Genomic DNA, 25,072 nt, shown 5'->3' with positions numbered 1-25,072 from the left:
AAAACTGCGTCTTCCTTCAATAATCACATCAAGCAGATAACGGAGTCTATGCGCTTAAGGAACTTTTCTGTAGCCTTGCATATTAGAGGATGGTGTCCACCAAACATCCAGGAACACACAAGAAGTGCAATAGCAGGAATGTGTCGCTCTGCCCTATGTTTTTCCATTGCTCTGTGGGTCAGTTCTGGTGCTCACGTGCCCATTTCTTTTGGCTGTGGACACGGGTCAGCAAGGGCACCCTGACCGGTCTGCTATTACGCAGCCCCATATACAACAATCTGAAATGCAAATTTATTTCTACGTTCACCACATCAATTTCAGAAACGACATGTTTAGTTGCTGCCTAATATATCCCACCGACTTTCAGATACCATTGTAACAAGATAATTTGTTTTATAAACTTAACCTGTTAGTTGGCATAAAGTTATGGCCAATCATGTTTGTTGCGAGACATTTATCAAGCCAAATATAATACACTTAGATGAAAATCAGGCTCCCTCTCATTTTAATATATCTGTGTGATTTTTTTTTTCTGGAAACCCCGCACCTAGATTCTTGGGCAGTCAACTGTTACAGGTTCTGCTATTCGTTAATTACTCTACATTAGACAGATATTCACTCTAAACAGATGCACAGTTAAGGGATCATTCACATTTGTGTAAAATATAATGTGTATTAGTCTGTACCATTTGACTGCGTAACCCAAAACAAGAAAAATCTAGGTCTGCGGTTCCATTTTGACTTCTGTGCAAGCGTTTACAAGCGTAACACGAAAATGCTCTGCTTGTATGCACAGCCACCTCTGTCTAATGAACTCAGGGCCAGCGAGGAGATGTAAACATAAACTGTGTGTAGACATGGCAGATGCAGAATGACCTTGGCCTTCAGTCATTCTGCACCCCTACCTCTGCTACCTACACAGTATTGATATTTACATTGGGCCCTGAATGAATAATTCATTAGGCAGCAGCAGCGACACAGAATGACCAGGCCGTTCTGCTCAATTGCCTAGTGAATGACTCATTCAGGGCCCAATGTAAACATCAACAATGTGTAGGTGGTGGTGTAGCGTACTCATCTCAGCTCATGAGTGTATGTCTGTATGATTGAGATGCAATACTAACCATTTTTAATGCAGCAGGATCTTGCTGCCACTCTGCTGCAAGCAAAATCCTGCGTACATGTATACATCTGTGTCCATGAGTCCTAAGAAGTTGTCAGGGTTAGGTCTCATTCTGTTTTGTTACTTGAAGTTGAAGGAGGAATTTATGACTCCGGATGTAACCTTGTATAAAACTGATAAAAAAAAAAAATGTCCCACAATCTGTCCCACTGCTCTGTTTAGCACTGCCTTGCCGTGGGACAGAATTATTAAAAGTCTCCTGTAGGATGAGACACACAGGGGCACTATTCTTGTTCTGTATGCTGCGTGTAATTCTTATTTGTTATGTCTGCCTGGAAACTACACAGAACCAATGTTCTTGCATCCTAGAAATGATTCTTGGCATCTGTTTGTTTCAATTTATTTAAATTTCCACTGTCCGCTAATTATCTCCTTTTTGTGTGTTCTAAGCTATGCCCCTTAAATAATTTAGCCCCACCTAGTTTTCTTTTTTTTTTTTTTTTTAATTCTTTATTTTTCAAGTTTAACAAACAATCTCGTTTCGTTACAAAATTCAATCCTTTTAACATTATCTCCAATAAAAAACCCCCCACCCACTCCCTCCCTCCCCCTCTCACTCGGTCCTTCTATTAATAGGAATCGCTAACATTCAAGTAGTTTCCAATAATTATCAGATTTTCTAAATTGTATCCAATGTCTCCACTTATTCAGATACCTCTCCTCCGCATTTTCTGACTTAAATATCATAGCTTCAATATTTCTTACTTTTTCCAATCTCTCTACCCATTCCTTCATTGTGGGTGGAACTTGGCTTTTCCATTTCCGTGGGATCAGGGCTTTGGCAGAATTCAACAAACAAGGGGTCAAAGTCTGACCATATTCTACCTCTCCAACTACTGTGCCATGGAATAGGTACACCCAGGGATCACTTCTAATCCTTTCACCTGTTACCTTAAAACTTGCTTCTATTATTTTCCCCCAGAATGCTTGTATTTTAGGGCAGTCCCACCAGAGGTGAGCGAAGGACCCCACCGCCGAGCATCCCCTCCAACACCTAGAGGAATTTTCCTTGCTGATCTTATTTCCTTGCTGTGGAGTTATATACCACCTAGACAGTAGTTTATAGGACATCTCCCTGGTCTGTGAGTCTATCGCTACTGAATACGTACGTCTCAATATTTTATTTCTCTGTTCATCACTACTTAGAGAGCCTATTTCCCTTTCCCATTTACCCAGGTATTCCGGATATTTATTTCCCTCTTCTTCTAATAAAATTTTATATATTTTTGTTGTTCTTTTTACCAGGCTATTCCGGTTCGCAAGTAGTTTTTCTAAGGGCCTCAACTTCTCCTTACCCCTCAAAGGATGGGGCAAGGACTGGGCAAAGTAGAATAATTGTGAATGTCTCCATTTATCTAAAGGTTTATGCCCCCATTTCCCAATGATTTCTTCATATGTGCATAATCTATCCCCAACCATGACCTCGTGTAATCTAATACTATCTTTCCTAGCCCACCTACTAAAATATATGTACTCCTCCTGCCCTGGTCTGAAAAAAATATTATCCAACAACGGGATATATGGTGAGTTATGTGTCCACCCATGTCTCTTATTTATTGTGTCCCAAATCCGTAGTGTATTTTTTGTGAGTGTGCTTGTATTTACCGCTAACTCTCTAGTTTTTGCTGGTATCCATATTAATTCTCCTAAATTTTTTGTGCTTAAATTAATTTCTAATTCTGCCCAGTCCTTGCCCCCCCCATTGTATATCCAGTCCGTAACACGTGATATCATAATGGCCTCGTAGTACTTCTTAAAATCGGGTAAGGCTAGCCCCCCTCTCTCTTTACTTCTAGTCAGAATGTGAGATGCCACTCTCGCTACCTTCCCTCTCCATATAAATCTTCTGATCATAGTTTTAAGTTTATTTAAATACGCTGGGGATAAAATAATAGGAATCATTTGGCAAGTATATGTAAATATCGGTAAAATAAACATTTTTATAACATTAACTCTTCCCGTCCACGAGAGGGCTCTGTATTGAATCTTACTAAGTTGTTGCTTAATTTTATTAAGGAGAGGTATATAATTAGCCTCGAACAGGTCTCCCATTTTTGCTGTCAAATTAATTCCCAGATATCCTAATTTTTTTGGACACCATCTAAACGGCAATTTCCCCTGGAGCGCCTTTTGTTCCGCTGTAGATAAATTTAAGTTTAATATCTCCGACTTTGACATGTTCACTTTGAAATTTGAGACCTCCCCGAATTTCATAAGTTCTTTCATAATTCCCGGGATAGAGATCCTTGGGTTGGACATATAGAGTAAGAGATCGTCGGCAAAACCTGCTATCTTATACTCCTTGTCCAATACTTTAATTCCCTGGATATCTTGGTTTTTTCTAATGGTTGCCAAAAGGGGCTCTAATACCATTATAAAAAGAATCGGGGAGAGGGGACAGCCCTGTCGTGTCCCATTGAATAACTCTAGGGGGCACGAAAGGGATCCATTAACTCTTATTCTAGCTTTAGGGTGGTCATATAGGGCCTCTATCCACCTTCTCATCTTTTCCCCTATTCCACAGTACCTTATTACCTCAGACAGGAAGCCCCAGCTAACCCTGTCGAATGCTTTTTCAGCATCAATCGACACAAGGACCGTGGGGCCTCCCTGTCTGATTGCCTCCTGCATCAACAGAATGGTTTTCAGGGTATTGTCCCTCCCTTCTCTCCCTTGAACAAAGCCCACCTGATCTTTTTGAACCCAACGCGGCACATAAGGCCTCAATCGCTCCGCAATAATTTTTGAAAACAACTTAATGTCTGAGTTCAAGAGCGATATTGGCCTATAGCTTTCAACTGCCAAAGGATCTTTTGCCTCCTTCAGGATTAGTGCTATATGTGCCAGCATTGTTTCCTCCCTAAACTTACCTCTCCCCTCCCCCACCACATTAAAGTACTCACATAGTTTTGGAGCGAGTTGTTTTTGGAATTTCTTATAATATAGAATCGGAAACCCATCCGGCCCCGGGCATCCCCCCACTGCTGTATTTTTAATCGCTATTTCAACTTCCTCAATCTTAATTGGAGACTCTAGAGAGGCCATATCCTCTTGCGTTAGTTTATATAGGTCTAACCCCCTCAGATAGTCGCCTATTTCCTCCCGAGTCGCATCCCCCTTGTTGTTTCCAATATTATAGAGGGCACTATAATATGCATGAAACGTATCCATTATCTTGTCCGGCATGATTTGTACTTCTCCCTTCTTGTCTCTTACTCTTGAGATAAAGGTTCCGTTTTTTTTTTCCTTCACCCTCCTGGCCAACCATTTTCCTGATTTATTTCCCCAGAGATATCTCTCCTTTTCTAGCATATGGTAAGCAGCCTTCCTCTCTTGCTCCAAGCACTCTTCTAACTCGCTCTTCAACCTTTTCAGCTCCTGACTCTCCGGGCTACCCTCCGTCCTCCTACTCCGTTCCCCTCTCTGTATCTCCTCATACAATAACCGCTTCTTTTTCTCCCTCTCTTTCTTCTTTCCCGCTCCAATTCCGATTAGTATACCTCTAATTACAACTTTGTGAGACTCCCACAGTATTGGGGCAGAGACTCCCGGGGTATCATTCAACCTAAAAAATTGTTCCAGTTCCTGTTCGATCTTATTAATTGATTCCTTATCCTGAAGCAATAGTTCATTAAGCCTCCAACTTGTTCCCGGCACACGTACTCCCCTAATCTCTAACTGGATTATTACTGGCGCATGGTCTGAGATCGTTATTGATTTTATTTCAGCCTTCCTTAATGCTGATAGAAGCTGATACTCTAAGAAGATGTAATCAATTCTGGAGGAAGTACCGTGTACCGAGGAGAAGCAGGTAGAGTCCTTATCCCTTGGGTGTAATGCCCTCCAGGCATCCTGTAGTTGGAAACTTGCCAAAGCCTTTAACAGCTTTCTTTGTTTCTCATTAGGTGGCCTACTTCCTCCTTCCCTGACCTTCTCTTTCTTCACGTCCATATTCCAATTTAGGTCACCTGCTAGGATCAGGTTCCCTTCCTTAAAATCTTCAATCTTTTTTAGCAACTTCCTTAGAAATTTATCAGCATTCTTATTCGGAGCATATACATTGACAATAGTACATTTCATGTTCTGTAACATCCCTTTTAGGCACAGATATCTCCCCTCTGGGTCCACTAAACGCTTTTCTAGGTCAAATCTCGTTGCTTTACCAAAACCAATCGCCACTCCTCTGGAATAAGGAGAGGGGGAATCCGCGTATATCCACACCGGAAAGTCCCCTGTGTTTATCCTAATTCCTGAGGTGTGCGTTATATGCGTTTCCTGTAGGCACACTATGTTTGCTCCCATATGCCTTAACTCATCATTAATCCTATATCTTTTCCTTTTTGTATTTAAGCCCCTTACATTGTAAGTAACAACGTTCAATAGTTCCATATTTTATAGCGTATATTGATTTCCTCTTTCTCTGACGCGTCCAGTGGACCCAGCTGGATCTACTCCTACAACTCTAAAGAAGGACCGAGTGAGAGCCCCCAAAAAAAGAAAAAAAAAGAAAACGAGAAATCCCCCCCCCCTCTTCCTCTCCCTCCTCCCCCCCCCCCCTGTCTTATAACGGAACATCTCGAAAGATTGGGTAAGACAACCCTTTTCCCGTTGTTCCTATGGTACTGGACGATCTTCCAACTTGATCGAACCATTTCCATAGTTTCCCTAGGGCTAATTCCGGCCCACAACCTTAGGAGACCCCGCCTCCCTCACCTCCCCCCCCCCCCAGTCCCCCCGTCCCCCCCTAAGTCCGCTCACCACTAATTGTCCCCCTTCCTCTCTGCTTAGTCCAGGGTTCCTGCGACCCACCATTTTTAGCGATTTTACCTATCACCCCTACCTGTTCTTCCCTTTCCCATTCTAACTGCGGAGGGGTGTTTATACCTAACCGCTCACAGAAATCCTGCACGTCCTCCGGAAAACGGAGGACCGCAGACCTTCCCTCTTTCTTCCCAATTAAGCATGATGGGAATCCCCATTGATACGGGATCTTTGCTGCCGTCATCATCTCTGTAAGCGGTTTAAGTCGTCTTCTTCTCCTTAAGGTCTCTGCTGCTAAGTCTGAGTATATCTGGAGTTCTGCACCCCCATAGGACAACCCTGGATTAGTTCTAATCTTTCCCATCACCCGAGTTTTTTCCTCCACATAGTGGAATCTCACCATTACATCTCGCGGGTAATCTGCCCCCCTTCCTGAAGAACGTGCTATCCTATGGATTCTATCTATTTTTAAAGGTTCTGAGATTTCCCTATCTAAGAGTGGGTTGAAGATTTGTTGAGCTACTTCCTTAAGTGTCAGGCTATTGTGCGACTCGGGGAGCCCTTTAATCCGTAAGTTCTTTCTCCTACTGCGATTTTCCTGGTCTTCTAGCTTATGCAGTAATACCCTATTTCCCTTCCTTAGTGCTGTCACCTGCTCTAGTATTTCCTCTATTTTCTGTTCGTGGGTCTCAACTCTGTTTTCTATTTCCTCTACTCTCCCCAATACTTGCCCAATATCTACCCTTATTGTAGCGATTTCTACCTTGAGGGAGGTTTCCATTTTTGCGAACATCTCCCCGAGCATCTCTTTTAGCTGTGAGGTTTGTTCTACAGGTGACGATCTTCCCAGGCCTCCCGGGAGTATCCCTCCTTCCTCCGTGTCTCTCCTCCCTTCCTCCTGCACTTCCTCCTGTCTTCCCGCAGCTCCATGTGCGACCCCCCCATTTTTCTGGCTCACCAAGGATTTAGCGGGAGTGTTCTTCTCTGTTCTACTTTCCCCCCCTCTCTGCTTACTAACTCCCACCCGCACCGGTTTCTCCGCTCTAGGGCTCCCAATCTCCTCTTCTCTTATGGTAGAATTTGCCGCCATATATTTCTGGATCCCTACCGGGCTTGTGACTGGGGTAATTGATTTCGTCTTACTTGATTTCCCCTTCATCATGAAAGGGAAAAAAAAAGACCACGGGGGAATTCCCCAGTAGCTACCAAGTCTATATCTGTCTCCACATTAATTCATACTAAATCAAACAACACTATACACCCCAGAGCAATATTGAGAAAAAGTCCAGGAGAAGACCATAAGTGAGTTTTTACCAACCACCTGTAAAAAAGAGGAAAAAAAAAAAAAAAAAAAAAAAAAAAACAAAAACAAGCAGCAAAAAGAGGAACAAGGAGGGTCTGCTTAGTCCGTGGCAGGTTTTAACATTCAGGATTCACCATGTAATTTCCGATGTTATCAGGAGGCCAATTAAGCAAGTTCACACTAGAAGATGACAGTCACTGTTGTTCTCTTCTCAGTCTCTATATTCCTTTTTTTTTTTTTTCCTTCTCTGAGCCGGCCTACGGCAACCAGCACTTTGGGTACTTTGGTTACTCTCTCAGTCTATAAGACGGTTCCTTTTACCCCTTCCTTTTCCTCTCCCTTTTTATGCTGTTTACTAAGGGGGAGCTCACTGACCGTAAGATTTTCAACAGGGCCAGAGCTTCAACAATGCAAAAATTTCTTAGCACTTAGATAGGATCTTCAGCATAATTTCGCCATCAGGTAAAGATACTTCATTTCCAGAGTTCACTATGGGGGGACAAAAACCAAGTCCTTACATTTCCTGTGACATTCTCAAGACCACTGACATCCTCCCCTGCCGCTGCTGCAGCCCTCCATTCACAGATAGCAACATACACAATTACTATATAGGTGTGCTGAGCCCTCACAGGCTAATAGGCTTACCACCTCCCTGGTTTAGTCCAGAATTCCCTGTCTCAGCCTTCCACCGGTCATTTTTGCTCTCTCAGCAGGTCCAGTCTTTTCGCCTCTATGCCGCTTGGGAAGTGCTGGCAGGGGGGACGCGGTCCCTCAGGAATGCAGCTTACTTAGTGGAGGGGCGCCAAATGTATGGCGAGCGGGGAGCAGCGATGCTGTACCTCATGTCCCCGGCTTCCTTGTCGCTTTGTCCAGCTGCTCAGCTCCTCCAGCGTACCGCACCTCGCATCCGGGTTTGCGGCCAGTCAGCTGGGCTCGTGTCTGTGGTCAGCGCGCTGCGTTCCATGCAGCGTAGTAGCGGGGAGGCGAGGGAGAGCGAGGAGGGCGAGGAGGATCGGGTCCCGAAGCTACGCCCCCTACGTCATGACGCTGTCACGCCCTCGAAATGAGCCCAGCCCCACCTAGTTTTCTATAAAGACCATGGCTATATTCTATAAACAAAGGCTCTCCTCTTCAAACATGCAGACTGCCGATCTTTGATTCCCCAGACTGGGGGTGTTTTGGTAACCGTGACAGAAGGCAGCATAGCTAATGGTCTCTTTACGACTAAGATGTTCCTATGGCATCCTTAGAAAATAATGTCCTGCCTGTCACTCATCACCGCTATAGTAACTAAAACACTGCCTAGAAGGGTCAGTTATTAGCCCTTAAAGAGCAATGTGGCCATATCAAACCCCTGCACAGACAGCAAAAAAAAAATAGTGGTGTTAACCCTGCCCAATGCTATCCAAAAAAACGTAAAAGTAATTTTTTTGGCTTGAGTTACAATTAACAAATTTACCTATTCCAACTTACATACAAATTGAATTAAGACCCCTTTCACACTGAGGCGCTTTACAGGCTCTACAGTCGCTGTAAAGTGCATCTCCTGTCACTCCAATGTGAAAGCCCAAGGACTTTTACACTTGACTGGTGCGCTGGCAGGACATCAAAAAAAAGTCCTGCAAGCAGCAGCTATGAGGCGCTTTATGAAATCAACGGGCAGCTCTTTTAGCCCTTTTTCGGCTGCTAGCGGGTTTAAAAGTGCCCCTCTAGCGGCCGAAAAAGGGGCACTAAAAAAAGTGTTGCTTTACCCCCATCTTCTTTGTAACCCGAGGACTAACTGTATGCAGTATGTTAACAAGCATTACATTAAGGCAGTCAATTTAAAATGAAAGAATGCTACACACATAAAACCAGGCATGCACCATTTTTTTTGTCAATGCACTGATGGTTCATATGGTCAGTACACACGTTCCCTGGGAACTGCCATTAATATAAGCCTTCAATGCAAATTAAATTTTTATTTTTTTACTAAAATAACAACATGTTATGCTTATTTTCTTTGGGCCCTAATCTTCCTCTTCCCAGATTCCCCCACCGGCACTGCTGGTTCCTCCTCTTCATTCAGTGCCCCCATAGGAAGCCGATTCCTATGGGGGCACTTGTGTGAGCTTGCTCCCGGCGCTGTGATTGGCCAGAGCCTCAATGGCGTCAATCCCGCGCATGCGCACGGGAGCTGTCTCTAACGGCATATTGCTGTTAGCAGCGGCATGCTCAGTGTGCCTGCGCGCCGCTGTCTACGGCACCTGTCTTTTTGCAAATATCTCCTAAACCGTGTAGGTTTAGGAGATATTTCTTGAGCCTACAGGTAAGCCTTAATCTAGGCTTACCTGTAGATCAAAGTGATCTGTTAGCCCTTGTACACACGGTCGGACATTCCAAAAACAAAATCGTTTTTTGTCCGACGGACTTTGTCCGAAACTTGTGTTGCATACACACGGTCGGACAAAGTTGCGGAAAATTCGATCGTTCAGAACGTGATGACGTTATTTCGTTACAACGGGACTGCATTCAGGCTAGTAGCCAATAGCTTTGGTCTAGGAATTTGATCTGAGCATGCGTGGCACTTTGTCCGATCGGAATTCTCTACACACAATCGGACAAAGTCCAATCGGATCATGTTGTCGGAAAGTTTTATAGCCCAGCTCTAAAACTTTGTCCGTCGGATATTCCGACTTAAACAGTCCAATGGAGCGCACACACAGTCGGATTATCCGACAACACGGTCCGATCGGACATTTTCCGTCGGAATGTCCTACTGTGTGTACAAGGGCTAAGGGTTTACAACCACTTAAATATCAGCTGAGCCAGAAGAAAAAAAAGTGTCCTTGTGCTCAGCAGTACAGTATATTAGTTTTGGCAAAGATGGAGAGGCTTTTTATGTCCTATAGCTAGGTACACACAAGAGGTTGTGTTTTAGTTCAACCCAACGAACTGAACTTAAAAAATGAGATGTCGCTGTACTAACACATCCGGTGTTAGTGCGGTGATCTCCCCGCTGTGCTATTGTGTTTTGACATGGGGACTGCCCCCTCCCCCGTGCCAAAACACACTCGTGAGCGCTTGCAACCATTGGCTGCAAGTGCTGATCAGATGCTGGTTTTCCAGCATGCTCATTTGACAGACCCCAGTTGTGAGACCCACTTCTGTCCGACGAGAAGCTGTACACATGGGCTAAATGGAATATTGCCTGGTTTCTGTTGAACTGGCTGATATTGGGCTCATGTGCACCAGCCAGATGTCAGTATCTTCTTTGTAATTGAAAGCATACCATGTGCAGTACATGCATGTTCACCTTTCAGATATTTTTTATGTGTGTTTGTAAACTGAATTAATGTTGTCTGGATTTCCAAAAATGCTCTGGTATTTCTCTTATGATACAAGAGAGTCAAGAACTTTCAGCTTTTTTACACTGCAGAGCATTTGATTTGTCATGACAAGTTCACCCCCGCTCTCTAATCTGTTGTTCAACAAACTCAATATGCAGTCTAAAATGAATTCCTAATATGCACAGTATGCAAATATTACTGAATAACAGAAGAAACATTTTACAGCTTTTATTTAAAAGCCAAAACTCATGTAAGAACATAAAGTAAATCAAAGGAAGATATGTGCAGATTAGCATCTGATAAGAGCAGTGCCTGGCACTAGAGGGATGAGAGATCCAGGACAGCTGAGCTGGTTTATTCTATCCTTACATTCATTCCTATTTGCAAGATCCCCCACTTCTGATAAGCACTAATCCTTAGAAATAAAACAATGTTGAAACAGCTGAAGGAGGCTTGAACAGCCACTGAAGATTTGTATGCAAAGTCCACTAAGAAATATACATTGTCACTTTGGTATGCATTATTTAAATGGCCAACAGATTTCCAAATTTTGATTGAGTGTGTGTATACTGTATATATTAGTAATATAAAAGTTAAGTTAGGACTCATTTACACTTGCGGTTCGGGGATAATAAAAAAAAATGTGGTTGAGCTGTTTTTTTTTTTTTACCGCACCCTCTTAAGCTGCAAAGAAAATTGACAGGGGTGTACACATGCCTTGACCATGATGCCTTGCTTCAGGGCCGCAACAAAAATGACCCCCCAGCATTTCAACCTCCCCATTTACAGGGCACTGCATTGCAGGGTTAAAACAGGCATTCAAGAGGTGCTATATTGTAGAGCTGCAACTAACGATTAATTTGTCTGTCGACTAATCTATCGATTATTTTTTCGATTAGTCAACGACTATCCGATTATTATTTTTATTTTTATTTTTTAATGAATCTAGTGTTTTTTTTGATTAGCTAATTAATCCTTTGGATAACCTTGAGAGTATTGCATTGCAGAGTATTGTATTGCATTGCAGAGTATTGCAATGCATTGGCGGGCAGAGTATTGGCGGGCAGAGTATTGTATTGTATTGGCTGGCAGAGTATTGGCGGGCAGAGTATTGTATTGGCTGGCAGAGTATTGGCGGGCAGAGTATTGTATTGGCTGGCAGAGTATTGTATTGGCTGGCAGAGTATTGGCGGGCAGAGTATTGTATTGGCTGGCAGAGTATTGGCGGGCAGAGTATTGTAATATTATTGGCTGGCAGAGTATTGGCAGGCAGAGTATTGTATTGGCTGGCAGAGTATTGACGGGCAGAGTATTGTACTGTATTGGCTGGCAGAATATTGGCGGGCAGAGTATTGACGGGCAGAGTATTGTACTGTATTGGCTGGCAGAATATTGGCAGGCAGAGTATTGTACTGTATTGGCTGGCAGAGTATTGGCGGGCAGAGTATTGTACTGTATTGGCTGGCAGAGTATTGGCGGGCATAGTATTGTATTGTATTGCAGCAGAGTATTGTATTGCAGCAGAGTATTGTATTGCAGCAGAGTATTGTATTGCATTGCAGAGTATTGTATTGCATTGCAGAGTATTGCATTGCAGAGGCTGGCAGAGTATTGGCTGGGTATGGAGGGATGGCTGCTTCCATCCGACCTTTCCCCTCCACTGCACAGATCAGTACAGAGAGGGGAGAGAAAAACCGGCGTCATGTCATGACGCCGGTTTGTTTACAAGTGATCGCTCCGTCGGAGCGATCACATTGTAAACGCCTGGGTGTAGAAAGATGGCCGCCGCTTCTGAGCTAGGCCGAGGCCGCGGCCTCTCCTAAGGCCGAGACCACGGAGCGCTCCGCGGATCGCGGCATGTGCGCTCGGATAACGGATCGGTGCCGATCCGTTGCACCCCTAGGGACGGCGGCACGGAGGGGGAGAAGAGAGGGGGGCGGCGGGGGAGAAGAGAGGGGGACGGCGGCACGGAGGGCAGCGCTAGATACTAAGCACTGCCACCACTGTGACGCATCAACGCCCAGAACGCACGTCGACGTATTTTCTTAGTCGATAATGTTGACGCGTCATGGCAGCTCTACTATATTGCCTCTGACCACCAATCGCTATTCACTTGCCCATTGAGAATAATGCCTTAAAGTGGTTGTAAAAGCACAAGGTTTTTTACTTTCATGCATGAAGGTAAAAAAACCTATGTGCAGCAGTCCCCCCTAATACTTACCTGAGCCCCCTCTCGATCCGGTGATGTCAACGAGAGCCTTGCCTCTCCAGGGACTTGCACTCCTGATTGGCTTTTGCCAGCCATTGGCTCCCACTGCTGTCAATTACAACCAGTGAGCCAATTGGGAGACGGAGGGATGGGGCCGAGCAGTGGCTGTGTGTGTGAATGGACACACAGAGCTTTGGCTCAGGAGTGCGCCTGCTCTGGTGCGCCTGCAGGAGGGAGGGGCCCAAGACGATGCGAGAAGAGGAGAATCCAGGCTGCTCTCTGCAAAACCATTGCAGAAAGCAGGTAAGTGTAACATATTTGTTATTTAAAAATAAAAAAAGGCCTTATAAGCGATTTAACCACTTAAGGACCGGAAGATTTGCCCCCTTGATGACCAGGGTATTTTTTTGTGATACGGCACTATGTCGCTTTAACTGACAATTGTGCGGTCATGCAATGCTGTACCCAAACAAAATTGACCTCCTTTTTTTTCCCCCACAAATAGAGGTTTCTTTTGGTGGTTTTTTGATCACCTCTGCGTTTTTTTTTCGTTGTTTTTTTTTGAGATCCGGCTCTCAAACTTTGTGTATTTCGGAAAATCCGACAGAAAAAGTCAGATGGAGCCCACACACGATCAGATTTTCCGACAAGATCCGATCGCACATTTTCCGTCGGAAAGTCTGACCGTGTGTACAGGGCATAAGAGAATATACGTTTGCCAGAATCTGTGATGGGGAAGACCAGGATTAATCACTTGTGTTGTTGGACTACTAGATCATTAATTTACCTGCTCAGCTCCCTGAGTGTGTTTTTTATTGGGCTGCGGTGGTAGACCTGAATATTATCCGTGCAAGGAACATGAGAACATCTTTATGCTTTATAATTATTCACAACCTATGGATGTCTGCTGATGCTTTCCCACCCCTCTCCCCTTCTGTGTTTGTTTTATCCCACTATACCCCCTTGTTTTTGTGCTTAGTATTTTTGCATTGCAACTTTTAAACCTTAATAAAAATTGTCAATTGTAAAAAAAAAAAAAAAAAAAAAAAATTATACACAATCTTGGTCCAAAAAGATTTAGTGCTTTGGACTTTTCCCTTCGTTAACTTTTTTTTTTTCTTTTTTTTTCACTTTTGTGAACTTTCCTACTGTGTGGAGGGGAGATGTGTATATTTGGATTTGTAAACACTTGTTTGCACGTTGTATGCATTGTGTTTCCACATGGTTAAATTCTGTTTGCACTATTTTTAAGGCTTCCTTCACATGGGTATATTACAGCATACAGCCATGCAAGGGCCATGTTTTCCCACGCAGGGATGAGGGATGCATGGATGTTTCATCTATCCCTGTGCAGGCAGTCGGGACATAGCGGCCACATGGACACAGATGCTGTTCCAAAATTGACAGCCGTGCAGGTTCACAACCCCAAACACACTGTCTGTACTGGACCATGCACTTGCATGGCTGTCAAATTGGGAGAAGCATCTTTGTCCATGCAGCCACTACATCCCAATCGACAGGAATGGGACTGCCTGAATGTGGATGCACAGAACACCTCTGCATCCCTGTGCGGCCAAACAAGGCCCTCGCATGGGTACACCTATGTAAATGAAATAAGTGGTGTTAAGTATGATTACTACTTTTTGTTTGTATATTAGTTTTATTGATAGTGCTAGTGATAGACTGACCACCATAACTTTATGACCACCCACCTAATATTGATATTCCCCTTTTACTGACAAAACAGCCTTGACACATTAAGGCATGGAGGCCACTAGACCCTTGAAGGTACGCTGCGGCATCTGGCACCAAGCCCATCAGTAGCAGACCTTTTTAATTCTGTAGATTGCGAGGCAGGACCTCCATGGATCAGACTTGTTATTTTAGCACATTCCAAAGATGCTTAATGGAATGGGATCTGGAGAACGCCTTAGTTAGACTCTAGATTTATTTATTTTTGCTTTCAACTTCAGGGACAACATGTTTACTTGTTGACTAATATAGATGCCATTGTAATGAGATAATGTAATTGATTTAACCTGTCATGGGTCATAATGTTATGGCTGATCAGTTTACGTTTTTTGGTTCCTTTATTAGGTGATTCAGCACTGATAACACGATACTGTTTCTCACCAGTCCTGCGTGTGCAGTGCACATTCTGTTCGATTCCAGCTATGAAAGCACTTTTTTGTGGTTTATAATGCAGACAGGGTGCCTAGCCTTCCAGGAACTTAGTGTGGCACCCGATACTTGGAGCCATTCCCTGTAGAGAGCTGTAGATGAGGCTGTTGACCAGATCCCTCAACCTGAGGAAATTGAGAAAGTCCCTACAGAGTCCAGTCCAGGAGGACCTCAATGACACCATTGAGGCTAATAAGGGGAGTAGAGAGCCAGACCCTGTGCAATCTGCCTGTTTGTGCTAAGGTGACAGGGGCTGTCTGCTTGCTACTCTGCCAAAATGTTACTCCTAATGCTGTAAAAGTGGATTTTTATGCTGCTTGTAGTTAGTATTATGTAGCGGTACCAAAAGCATAATCTTGTCATGCTTGTGGTGCCATTTATTATTAAGGGCATCCAAATGCACAAAGCTCAAAAAAGGTATATGAGCTACTTTGCTGCATGTAGCATGATAATGCACACAGACCACCTACCATCATGCATATTTTTTTTTCAAACTTGATAATAGTGTGATAAACAGATTTTCTTACAGAAATTTGCAATGAAGCAACATAACCTATCGTGGGACTTTAAAAACTAACTTAACTACTTTATGTTCAGACATTAACAACATCCAAAATTAACATCCAAACTTAACTTAAAGTACCAACACTACAGCATCGAAAACTCTAAATCAGATGTGGTTGTTGGACAGTTGACCTGATTTCAGATGAGTGATTCTTCCACAAGCGAGAAAGAGACAGTGGCAGGATCGTTAAAAAGGTTGTCTACATTTATGGAATCACTCCCTCTGAAGCCGAGGCAGCAAAATGTTGCTCCGTTGCTATCCTTAATGGCCCCATACACACGGTCGGACATTCCGACAACTAAATCCATCAGATTTTTTCCGACGGCTTTTGGACCAAACTTGTCTTGCCTACACACGGTCGCACAAAGTTGGCGGAAAATCTGATTGTTCTGAACACGATGACGTAAAACACATACGACGGGACTATAAAGAGGGCAGTAGCCAATAGCTTTCCTCTCGTAATTTATTCTGAGCATGTGTGGCACTTTGTCCCTCGGAATGGTCTACACTGTTACACACGATCTAACACTTCTGTATCGTGATCACCTCTTTCTGCCTCAGCTAGTGATGGAGTGAGTCCATAGGAACAAACATGTTTTCGTGGCATAATCCCTCATCTGACATCAACCATAGACATGTTTATTGCCGTTCAGTAGAAAAAAGTAGTCTTTTTTTTTTTTTTGCATAGGAATGTGGTGCTGCAACATCAGGTTTTTAGTTAATCTTTATAAAAACATTTCTTAATCAACCAAATGAAGGCAGTCAACAGCAATTAACACAAATCCCTCTACCACAGTACTGTAGAACAGAAATACCATCTTAATGCAGAAGGTGTAAACATGTTGCCACAAATCCAGTAAGGGCTTATCTGTAGTTTTAGAATTGTGGGCAGAGCCATCAAAATTATTCTTTATGGCTCAGTGGCCAGCTGTGCATCCAGAGCTTCTGGTTTATAGCACAGATACAGCGTAAGATAGAGAGTCATAAAATGGCTCCATATCTATAATATTTTGCTGCTTTATCCATTAATTGTAAGCTAAGGATTTGCAAGTCAAGCAAAGTAAGCATGAAATTGTATTGGCTTTCACCATCAGACTTTTCTGTACATATAATAGAAACTATAACTTAGCACTTGAATGTTCTGATAGTTTCTCTCTAAAATCATATTTTCGTTGCCATACTGGCTTTATTTTTACAAACGGATATAATGTGCCTTGCAAGCATAATTTTCAAGCTACAGCTGCAGTGAAATCATTAGTGTTCCTCCAGCTAGATATTCCATACTTTGTAGACACTTGAGACAGTAGGCTCCACATGTTCACTAGTTTTGTGCATTCAAATAATTCTTTCCTTCTTCCGTCGAATCCATATTGTTCTCTTTTTTTCTATATCTTTTTCCAAATTTTCTGAAAGATACTAGGGGGAAAAATGGAAATCTTGGTTCATGTGAAATACTTGTCGGAGAATAAATATAGAATTGTGGCAGCTGCTGTCACGCATAGGCTCATCAAAGTTATTTTTAATTAGTGTGCTAGTTTAAAAATGGCCGAGCATCATATTAAAAGTGGTATATTCAATCAAGCCAAATTTCAAGAAACTGTTTCTCAAAACCAAGCGATACATTTGGCATTCTGCACAGTACAATATTATGTTCGGAAGCGTAGCACATGCAGCGGTCACAATTAAATATTCAAGTCATCTCAGAAAATATGAGAAATGTACAAATGTGGTTTGCTACAGGCAATGTTCACTCTAACTACCAAGAATATCATAGACATATAACTTTACCTAAAGAACAGCCTGTAGAATTGACTGTTCAGTCTACAACAATAGGGACCTACCCATGATCGAATGACTTATCCAGTTACCTTGTTTTGTCATCCCTCCTTTTAAAAAACGCACAAGTAGCACATAAAAAATAATTATATGTAATGATTAACAGAAACATGTCCACGGAGAAGTAATTAAAGTGTTACTAAGCCCGGGACCCTGCATTCACTATATCCGGCCTCTCACAGTACACATGGAAATGCACTTATTTTAGTAAATATAAACTGGTAAATGCACATCTGCAGAGACACAATTGGTGCCATACAGGGGCGGACTGACCATTCAGGCACTTGGGCACTGCCCGATGGCCCCATGCCACTAAGGGGCCCCATCAGGGTTGCCAGCCGCAATAAAACCAGAGACAGTATGTAAAAATCTGTTTTTTTTTTTTTTTTAATCCCAAGATTATAGCTGCCCCGCCTCTCCAGTACCTTTTCAGTGTGTGTATGTGTATTCTATGTTTGTATACTGTGTCTGTATATTGTGTGTGTGTGTGTATACTGTGTGGCCCCATAATCTATTGCCTGGAGGCTCCATAATCTTCTCCTATTGCCCGAGGGCCCCATCATTTTCTCCTATTGCCCAGGGGCCCCATAATCTCCTATTACCCAGGGGCCCCATAAGTTGTTAGTCCACCCCTGGTGCCATACTGTTACAGTCAGGAACATTTCTGCATAGACACAGTACTGTACTGACACAGCCAAAAATATTCACTGAGATACATGTTAAGCTAGTTTAGGACATCTAAAAGCTACAACTAGAAAAAGGATTCATGAAACAACTTATACAGCAAATGTACATTAAAATTGTATTTACGAATGGAAGGGGACTGGAGGAAGGTTTACTTTTTTTGCATCAACACAAATGTCAAGAAGCACAACGTGCAGCCAGCCAGCGGTTTCAGGCATATATTTTGTCTTAAAGCCACTGGCCCTTGGATGCATGGCCCGACACAGCTTGCAAAAAATGTCATTATTTAACCGGGGCAATCAGCATAATAAAATGGTAAAAAAAAAAAAAATTGTAAAATGAGTAATACAGATTATACATGTGGATCCAGTTTTGCTATGTCTACTGACCACTTGAATATGAGAGCAATTTAAGCTATATGGGTCTCATAATTTAGTATATAAGTTATCTACATGATTTAGATTAAATATTCATATTTCTAGGGTAGATTTGAAAATAAATGAGACATTTGATGTGTTTATTTGTGTGCTATAGATGTTTTTGTTTTCTGTTGTTTCTTTCGTTGATGTCATGTGGGATCAGTGTATTTTTCTAGCAGCTTGTTATCCTATTCGCACCAGGATTGATAATAGTGGCATAAGGAACATTAGCAAACTTAGATATGTTCCCAATGACAGTCATATATTTTCTGTAATATTCATACTTGCAGTAGAAAAAGAGTTGAACATTTTTCAATATTTAGTCTTCTACAGTTTTATGGGGAAAAAAATGAATATAAAAAAAATGTTTATTGCAACCTGTTAAACTAGTACTAAAAGTTTAGTACAGGTTTTCTTCATTTTTAAACTTGCAAGTGTGTTCCTCTCTTTGAGTGCAGATTAGTCACCTTATATTCATCTGTGACTGATAATGAAAGGCAACGTCAACATAGTCCCTGTTTAAAATGGAACTTTACCAATAACAAAAAAATAATGCTGTTTGCCAAGGGACATGCATTCCAAATTAATATTTATGCTAACAAAATGAGTGTGTGTGGTAAATTGCCTCCAGCATTGTTCCCCTTTCTTTTTGCTGAAGCCCAGAGCCCCTGAGCAGCAGTAAATCTTTAGGCTGTCAGCAGACCAGCCTCTACATTTTCTGCCCAGTGCTGAAAACTAGAGAACTGAGCATGTGCAGAGCACAGTGAGACAATGTAATACTGGAATTTAAACAGTATATGCCAGGGTTTCCAGAAACTCTGAGATAACCTCCCCACTGACACCATTAATCTTTTTAGCTATCTGTAGGGGAGTAATTCTTCCCAATGACCTCAAGTGTAAGGAGCATTCTTCCCATCACAGTAATGAATCGTGAGTTATAGAGCTAGTAATTTTTAGCACGGGTTCTCTGAGACTAGAAAGTTATTTCAAGGGTTTCTTGGTGTTGAAAAGGTTAATAAAGGCTGCTATAGGCATTTATTTGTAATGTTTTATATAGCTATACCTGCAAAAGGGGCCGGTATGAAGTAATTAAGCAGGACCTAATTTTCTGACTAAAGTTCCACCTTAACTAACTTTTTTCTTAATTAAGACAAGTTTAAGCATACAACATAAATGTAGTACATCTACACATTGCGCAGTATCTATATAGATCCTTTCATTAACACATCAGCAAGGCCACCGGTAAGTCTGGGGGATTCATCTCCCCACCAGACGCCCCAAGTGCCGTTTTTCTTCCCCTCTTCTCAGGAAAGAGCGCCAAAGTCACCCACAATTGTTCCAGGGTGAATGGTCCCTTCACCCCAAATTTTTTTTCTCAATATACCAAAAATGGGGAGTTCCGGACGTGGATCTGTTTGCGTCCAGGTTCAACAACAAGATCGACAACTTTGTGTCAAGGACAAGGGAACCAATGGCATATGGAACGGATGCCTTGGTTTTTCCGTGGGATCAGTTTTTCATTGATCTATGCATTCCCTCCTGTTTTGCTACTTCCACGTCTTCTAGCAGGATCAAGCAAGAAGGAAAGGAGGTGATTTGTGTGGCCCAGGAGATCTTAGTTTGCCGAGATCATAAGAATGGCACCTGGACCCTGTCGCTATGGCCAGACCTGCTCCGGTATTCCATCCTACCTTTCAAGCGCTACATTTAGCGGTTTGACTATTGAGACACATTCTGAAAGATCGTGGGCTGTTAGCTTCAGTGGTTTCTACTTTTGGTTAATGCTAGGAAGCCTGCCTCCAGGGCCATATTCTATAGAATCTGGAAATCCTATGTCTCCTGGCATGAATCCAGGGGTTGGCACCCCAGGATTAATTTGTCAAGTGATTTTTCAAGGGTATGGTTTAAAGAGGAAAATCCCTCCTTTTCATATTAAAGTGCACTTCTCCAGGGCTGTTAGTGCTTACTGGGCAGTGCATCACCAAGCCTCCATGGCTCAGATCTGCAAGGCCACAACTTGGCCTTCAGTACATACTTTTACCAGATTTTGTCAAGTAGATGTAATAGATCAGGAGGATATCGCCTTTGGGTGCTATGTACTGCAGGCTGCAGTATGAGTCCTCTAGTCTCTTGGTGCCCTACTTTTGTTGTCTCCCTCCCTTCATTTAGCATTGCTATGGGACATGCCACATAGTAACTACTATGGCTCTGTGTCCCGTGATGTACGATAAGAAAATAGGATTTTTAACAGCTTACCTGTAAAATCCTTTTATTTGAAGTACATCACGGGACACAGAGGTCCATCCCTTCTTTGGTATACATGTGTATTGCTATGCTGCTAAACTGAGGTACTCCCACCAGTGGGATGGGTTATATAGGGAGTTCACTTTTTTATTTAGGGCGTGCCAGTGTCCATCACCTGAAGGTGGCCTATAACCCACATAGTAACTACTATGGCCCTGTGTCCCGTGATGTACTTCAAAGAAAAGGATCTTACAGGTAAGCTGTTATAAAAATCCTATTCTTCGTCAATGGTGATAAATATTCAAATAACCCCCTATAAGAAACCAGAATCCAGGGAGCTCTGGCCAGGTTCCTACTCGCTAATGTCTTCTCCAAGGGCACCCAAAGTTTGCCAACAGAGTCATGGCACCAATTCATAATACGAACCAGGGCCATGGCTCTGTAGTAAGTCGCTATATGAGGGAGTCTCCTCAAAATCTGCCAACCTGGCAGGGTTATCGCCCCACACAAAGTTCATAAAAGCCCTTCGTATTTGTTTGAAGAATGTCTGTGGAAGTGTTATGGGCATGGGATGCAAGACATGAATAAGTCTAGGGATTACACTAAGTTTAAGCATATTTACCCTGCCAAACCATGTCAGACAATGACTTCTCCATTTCTGCAAATCTTTTAATATAGATACTACCAAGGGACCATAATTTAAATCATATAGGTGCTTTGCTTCTAAAGAAATATAAATCCCCAAGTAGGATATAGAATTGAATTTGCCAAACAAAAGGAAAGGATTGTTGCTGAGTAGTCATCATCCTCAAAGGAACATGGCTTGGCATCAACACTTCTCAATATTTATTTTTAAAATTAGAAATAAGGCCAAACCTTTCAATTTCCAAAATCAGTTCCGTCAAAGACTCTTGAAGAGAAGAAAGGTACAACAGTAGCTCATCTGCTTAAGCTGAGATCTTATGTTCCATTGATCCAATAAAAATCCCCTTAAGCCCCTTACACACTATCAAATTTTCTGCTGATTTTTTCCTTCAGATTTACCAAAACCATATAATATGAGGTCAAACCTTAGGGGTTTCAATTTGTATGCAATCAGGCAGGCCCTTCCACTACATGGTTTTGGTAAATCTGAAGGAAAAAATCAGCAGAAAATCTGATAGTGTGAATGGGGCTTTAATCTTCCTATTTCCCCTAATCGTTCGCAGAAAGGGCTCCAGCACCATAGCAAATAACAATGGGAATCCCTGCCTAGTCCCATTCCGTATCTCAAATTAATCGGATAATCTACCATTGACTTGAACCCTTGCTCTAGGATCTGCATACAGTTCTGTCACCCACCCCATCATCTGTTCTTTCAGACCCATCTCCCTCAGAACTCCGACCATAAACTCCCACCCCACCCTATCAAATGCTTCTTCATCATCCATTGAGGTTACTACGCTTGGAGTCTGGTTTGGTCCATTATGCATCCATTGTAGTACATGCAAGGCCCGAATAGTATTATCTGTGGCCTCTCGGGCCGTCATAAACCCTGTTTGATCTGGATGAATCAATCTAACTATATGGTCTTGTAACCATAGGGCCAGAGTTTTAGCCAGGAGCTTAGTGTCAGAGTTAAGGAGGGAGGAGACGGATCTATAGCTGGCACAGCACTAAGGATCCTTCCCTAACTCCGGGAGAACCGGCACTTAAGCCAACAGTGCCTCTGGAGGCAATGGGTTAGAGACCAAGACAGAATTAAGGAGCCAAGAGGATTGGGGATACTTTTTATAATACATATTTGTGAAACCATCTGGTCCCGAGCTTTTATCCAATGGCAAAGCCGCAATCACTGCACCCAACTCTTCAATCGAGATTGCTTTTTCCATTTCCTCCATGGCTGCAGATGGAATGACCTGCAACTCTGATGCTTCAAGATATCCTGAATTCTGTCTGCACGCACACCCTCCATTGCCCCCACAGGAACTGAATCTATATTATATAGAGACCTATAAAAAAAAATGGTTAAACTCAGCTGCTATTGCTTGGGTGTCCACTATATGCTTATCGCCTGTCTTTATAGTTTGAACATGCCATAAATCCTGTTGTTTCTTTAATTGTCTGGCCAATAATCTCCCACCCTTATTGGCAAAATACCTATGTTTATTTTGAACTTTCTTATCGAGGAACTTCTTTAAGTCTACCAGCAGTTTCTCCAGTCTCTGCGTGTCCCCAGGTTTTAAATGGGCCTTATGTTTAATTTCAAGTTCATGTATTTCCTCTAGAAGCTCAACCTTTCTAATATACAAACCCATTGAAATCAACTCCCCTCTAATGACCGCCTTATGGGCTTCCTATACCACTTGATCAGACACCTCCTCTGATGTATTGGTCTCAAAGTATAATACTAGTGTGTGGGACAGGGATTTCACATTCTGTTTATCATCAAGGATAGATTTGTTCAATTGCCATGTTCTTTACAGGCTTTTGATCGATGCCGGACATATCGTTAAGCTTATTGGAGCATGGTCTGACATGGCGATTGACTCAAAAGTTGATGAATTTACATTATTCAGATAGTATTGATCGACCAACAACATATCGATACTTGAATATACATTGTGTTTTGTAATAATAGCTGAAATTAATGTCCCGCTCATGCAGCACCTTCCAACTGTCTACCAAATACAAAGTGAAGGCGCTGTTTAACATGCCTTAAAGCCTTATGAGACGCAAAGCTTTTCCCAGAAGAAGTGTGTAGACTAAGGTCCAAGGTAATGTTAACATCCCCTCTTAAAACCAATAAACCTTCCTGCAACTTCTCCAAAATATCCAAAGTTTTAGATAGAAATTTAACAGTATGGTTGTTGGGGGCATTTACAGTAGCGGGAGTATAATACTGACCCTGGATCTTGCCCTTAACAAAAAGAAACGGCCTTCAGGGTCTACTTGTATTTCTATAGGTACTAAGGAGTATTGTTTGTGGATAGCTATTGTAACTCTTCTGGCCCTATGGATGGGTGAAGGTGCATGGAACCATTGATTATATGGGAAAAGAGGCATATAAGGGGTCGATCCTGCCATGAAGTGTGTAGTTTCTATGTATATTAATGTGTTTTTATTGTTTTCTATTTTAGCTTGCTATGACTCACCCAAGCCACCATTTAAACTTTGGAATGAATCCTGACCATGCTCGCAACTCTCTTTCCAACTGTGGAATTAGGCAGCCAAAATATGGGGATAGAAAAGTTCATTACATGCACATGCGTAAAAAAGGTATGTTTGTTGATTATAGTAAGCTTTTAGAAATCAGTTTATCTCTCCTTCATATAGTGGTAATGATTGAGAAGTTTTGGGTATTATGATGGTGAAGTTTATGCTCTTTGTCTCTTGTTCTTAGCAGGTTTGATTCTTATGTATCTTGGCTTTGCCCACAAAGAGGGCTGTATCATTTATATTCAAATAGTTCTGTCATTGAGATAAATGTATTCTAACAACAGTATTTAAAAAAAAAAAAAAAGCATTTATTATACTTTAATATCCTGTAAAGCTAGAAGCCCTGCCAGTATATTGAGCATTCAACACTTCCGGGTTTGTCAGAAACCTTCGGTCTAATGTCCTGTACACACGACCGGTTTTCCCGTCGGAATAACCTCTGAAGGTTTTTCCGACAGAATTCCACTGAAACTGTCTTGCGTACACAAAATCCCACCAAATTCCGATTGTCAAGAACGCGGTGACATACAACACGTACAACGGGACTAAAAAAAGGAAGTTCAATAGCCAGTAGTCAATAGCTTCCGTCTTGTACTTCAGAGCATGTGTCGTTTTTGGTCCATCGGAACAGCATACAGACGAGCTGTTTTCCCGATAGGAATTGGTTCCGTCGGAAATATTTAGGTCATGTTCTCTTTCTAGGTTCGTCAGAATTTTCGGGGAAAAAAAGTCCGATGAGGCATACACATGATCGGAATATACGATGAAAAGATTCCGTCCGACTTTTTCTGTCGTCCATTCTGCTTGTGTGTACGTGGCATTACTGTTGTGCGCTGAGGCCTTTTCCCCTGGGTGCTAGTAATCACTGTATCCCTATAGCAGCTAGCAGGTTGGGATCACAGCTTGCAGTGGGGAAACACAAGTATCTGACACACCTTGAGTTGTCAAGTACTTAAGATCCTAGTGGCACATTTATCTCTGTAGGAAAACAATTGTTAGGATGCATGTATCTTGTCAACAATGTCTTTTTACGCAATAATGACCTCTTTAAAATTATTTAGGTGTAATAAAAATATCCACATACTGAAAATGCTTTGTAATGTTTGAAAAAAAAAATGGCTTTAATTTGTGTGCTACTGACCCAAACAAGTATGTGCTTA

General features: G+C 42.3%; 1 protein-coding gene across 1 annotated transcript in view; it reads left to right on the top strand.

Moving 5' to 3' along the window:
- Positions 1-25,072, top strand: part of DROSHA (drosha ribonuclease III) — a 579,282-nt gene that overhangs the window by 391,285 nt on the left and 162,925 nt on the right. The window contains exon 18 of the mRNA XM_077492043.1: positions 23,834-23,972. Within this exon, the coding sequence (XP_077348169.1) occupies positions 23,834-23,972 (139 nt within the window). The remainder of the gene's footprint in view (positions 1-23,833; positions 23,973-25,072) is intronic.

The sequence above is a fragment of the Lithobates pipiens genome, unplaced genomic scaffold, assembly GCF_037356315.1.
Source record: "Lithobates pipiens isolate NorthernLeopardFrog02 unplaced genomic scaffold, aLitPip1_a1.2 Scaffold_19, whole genome shotgun sequence".
Taxonomy (NCBI): domain Eukaryota; kingdom Metazoa; phylum Chordata; class Amphibia; order Anura; family Ranidae; genus Lithobates; species Lithobates pipiens.
The sequence above is the reverse complement of the archived record's forward strand: the minus strand, read 5'-3'. Positions and strand labels throughout refer to the sequence as shown.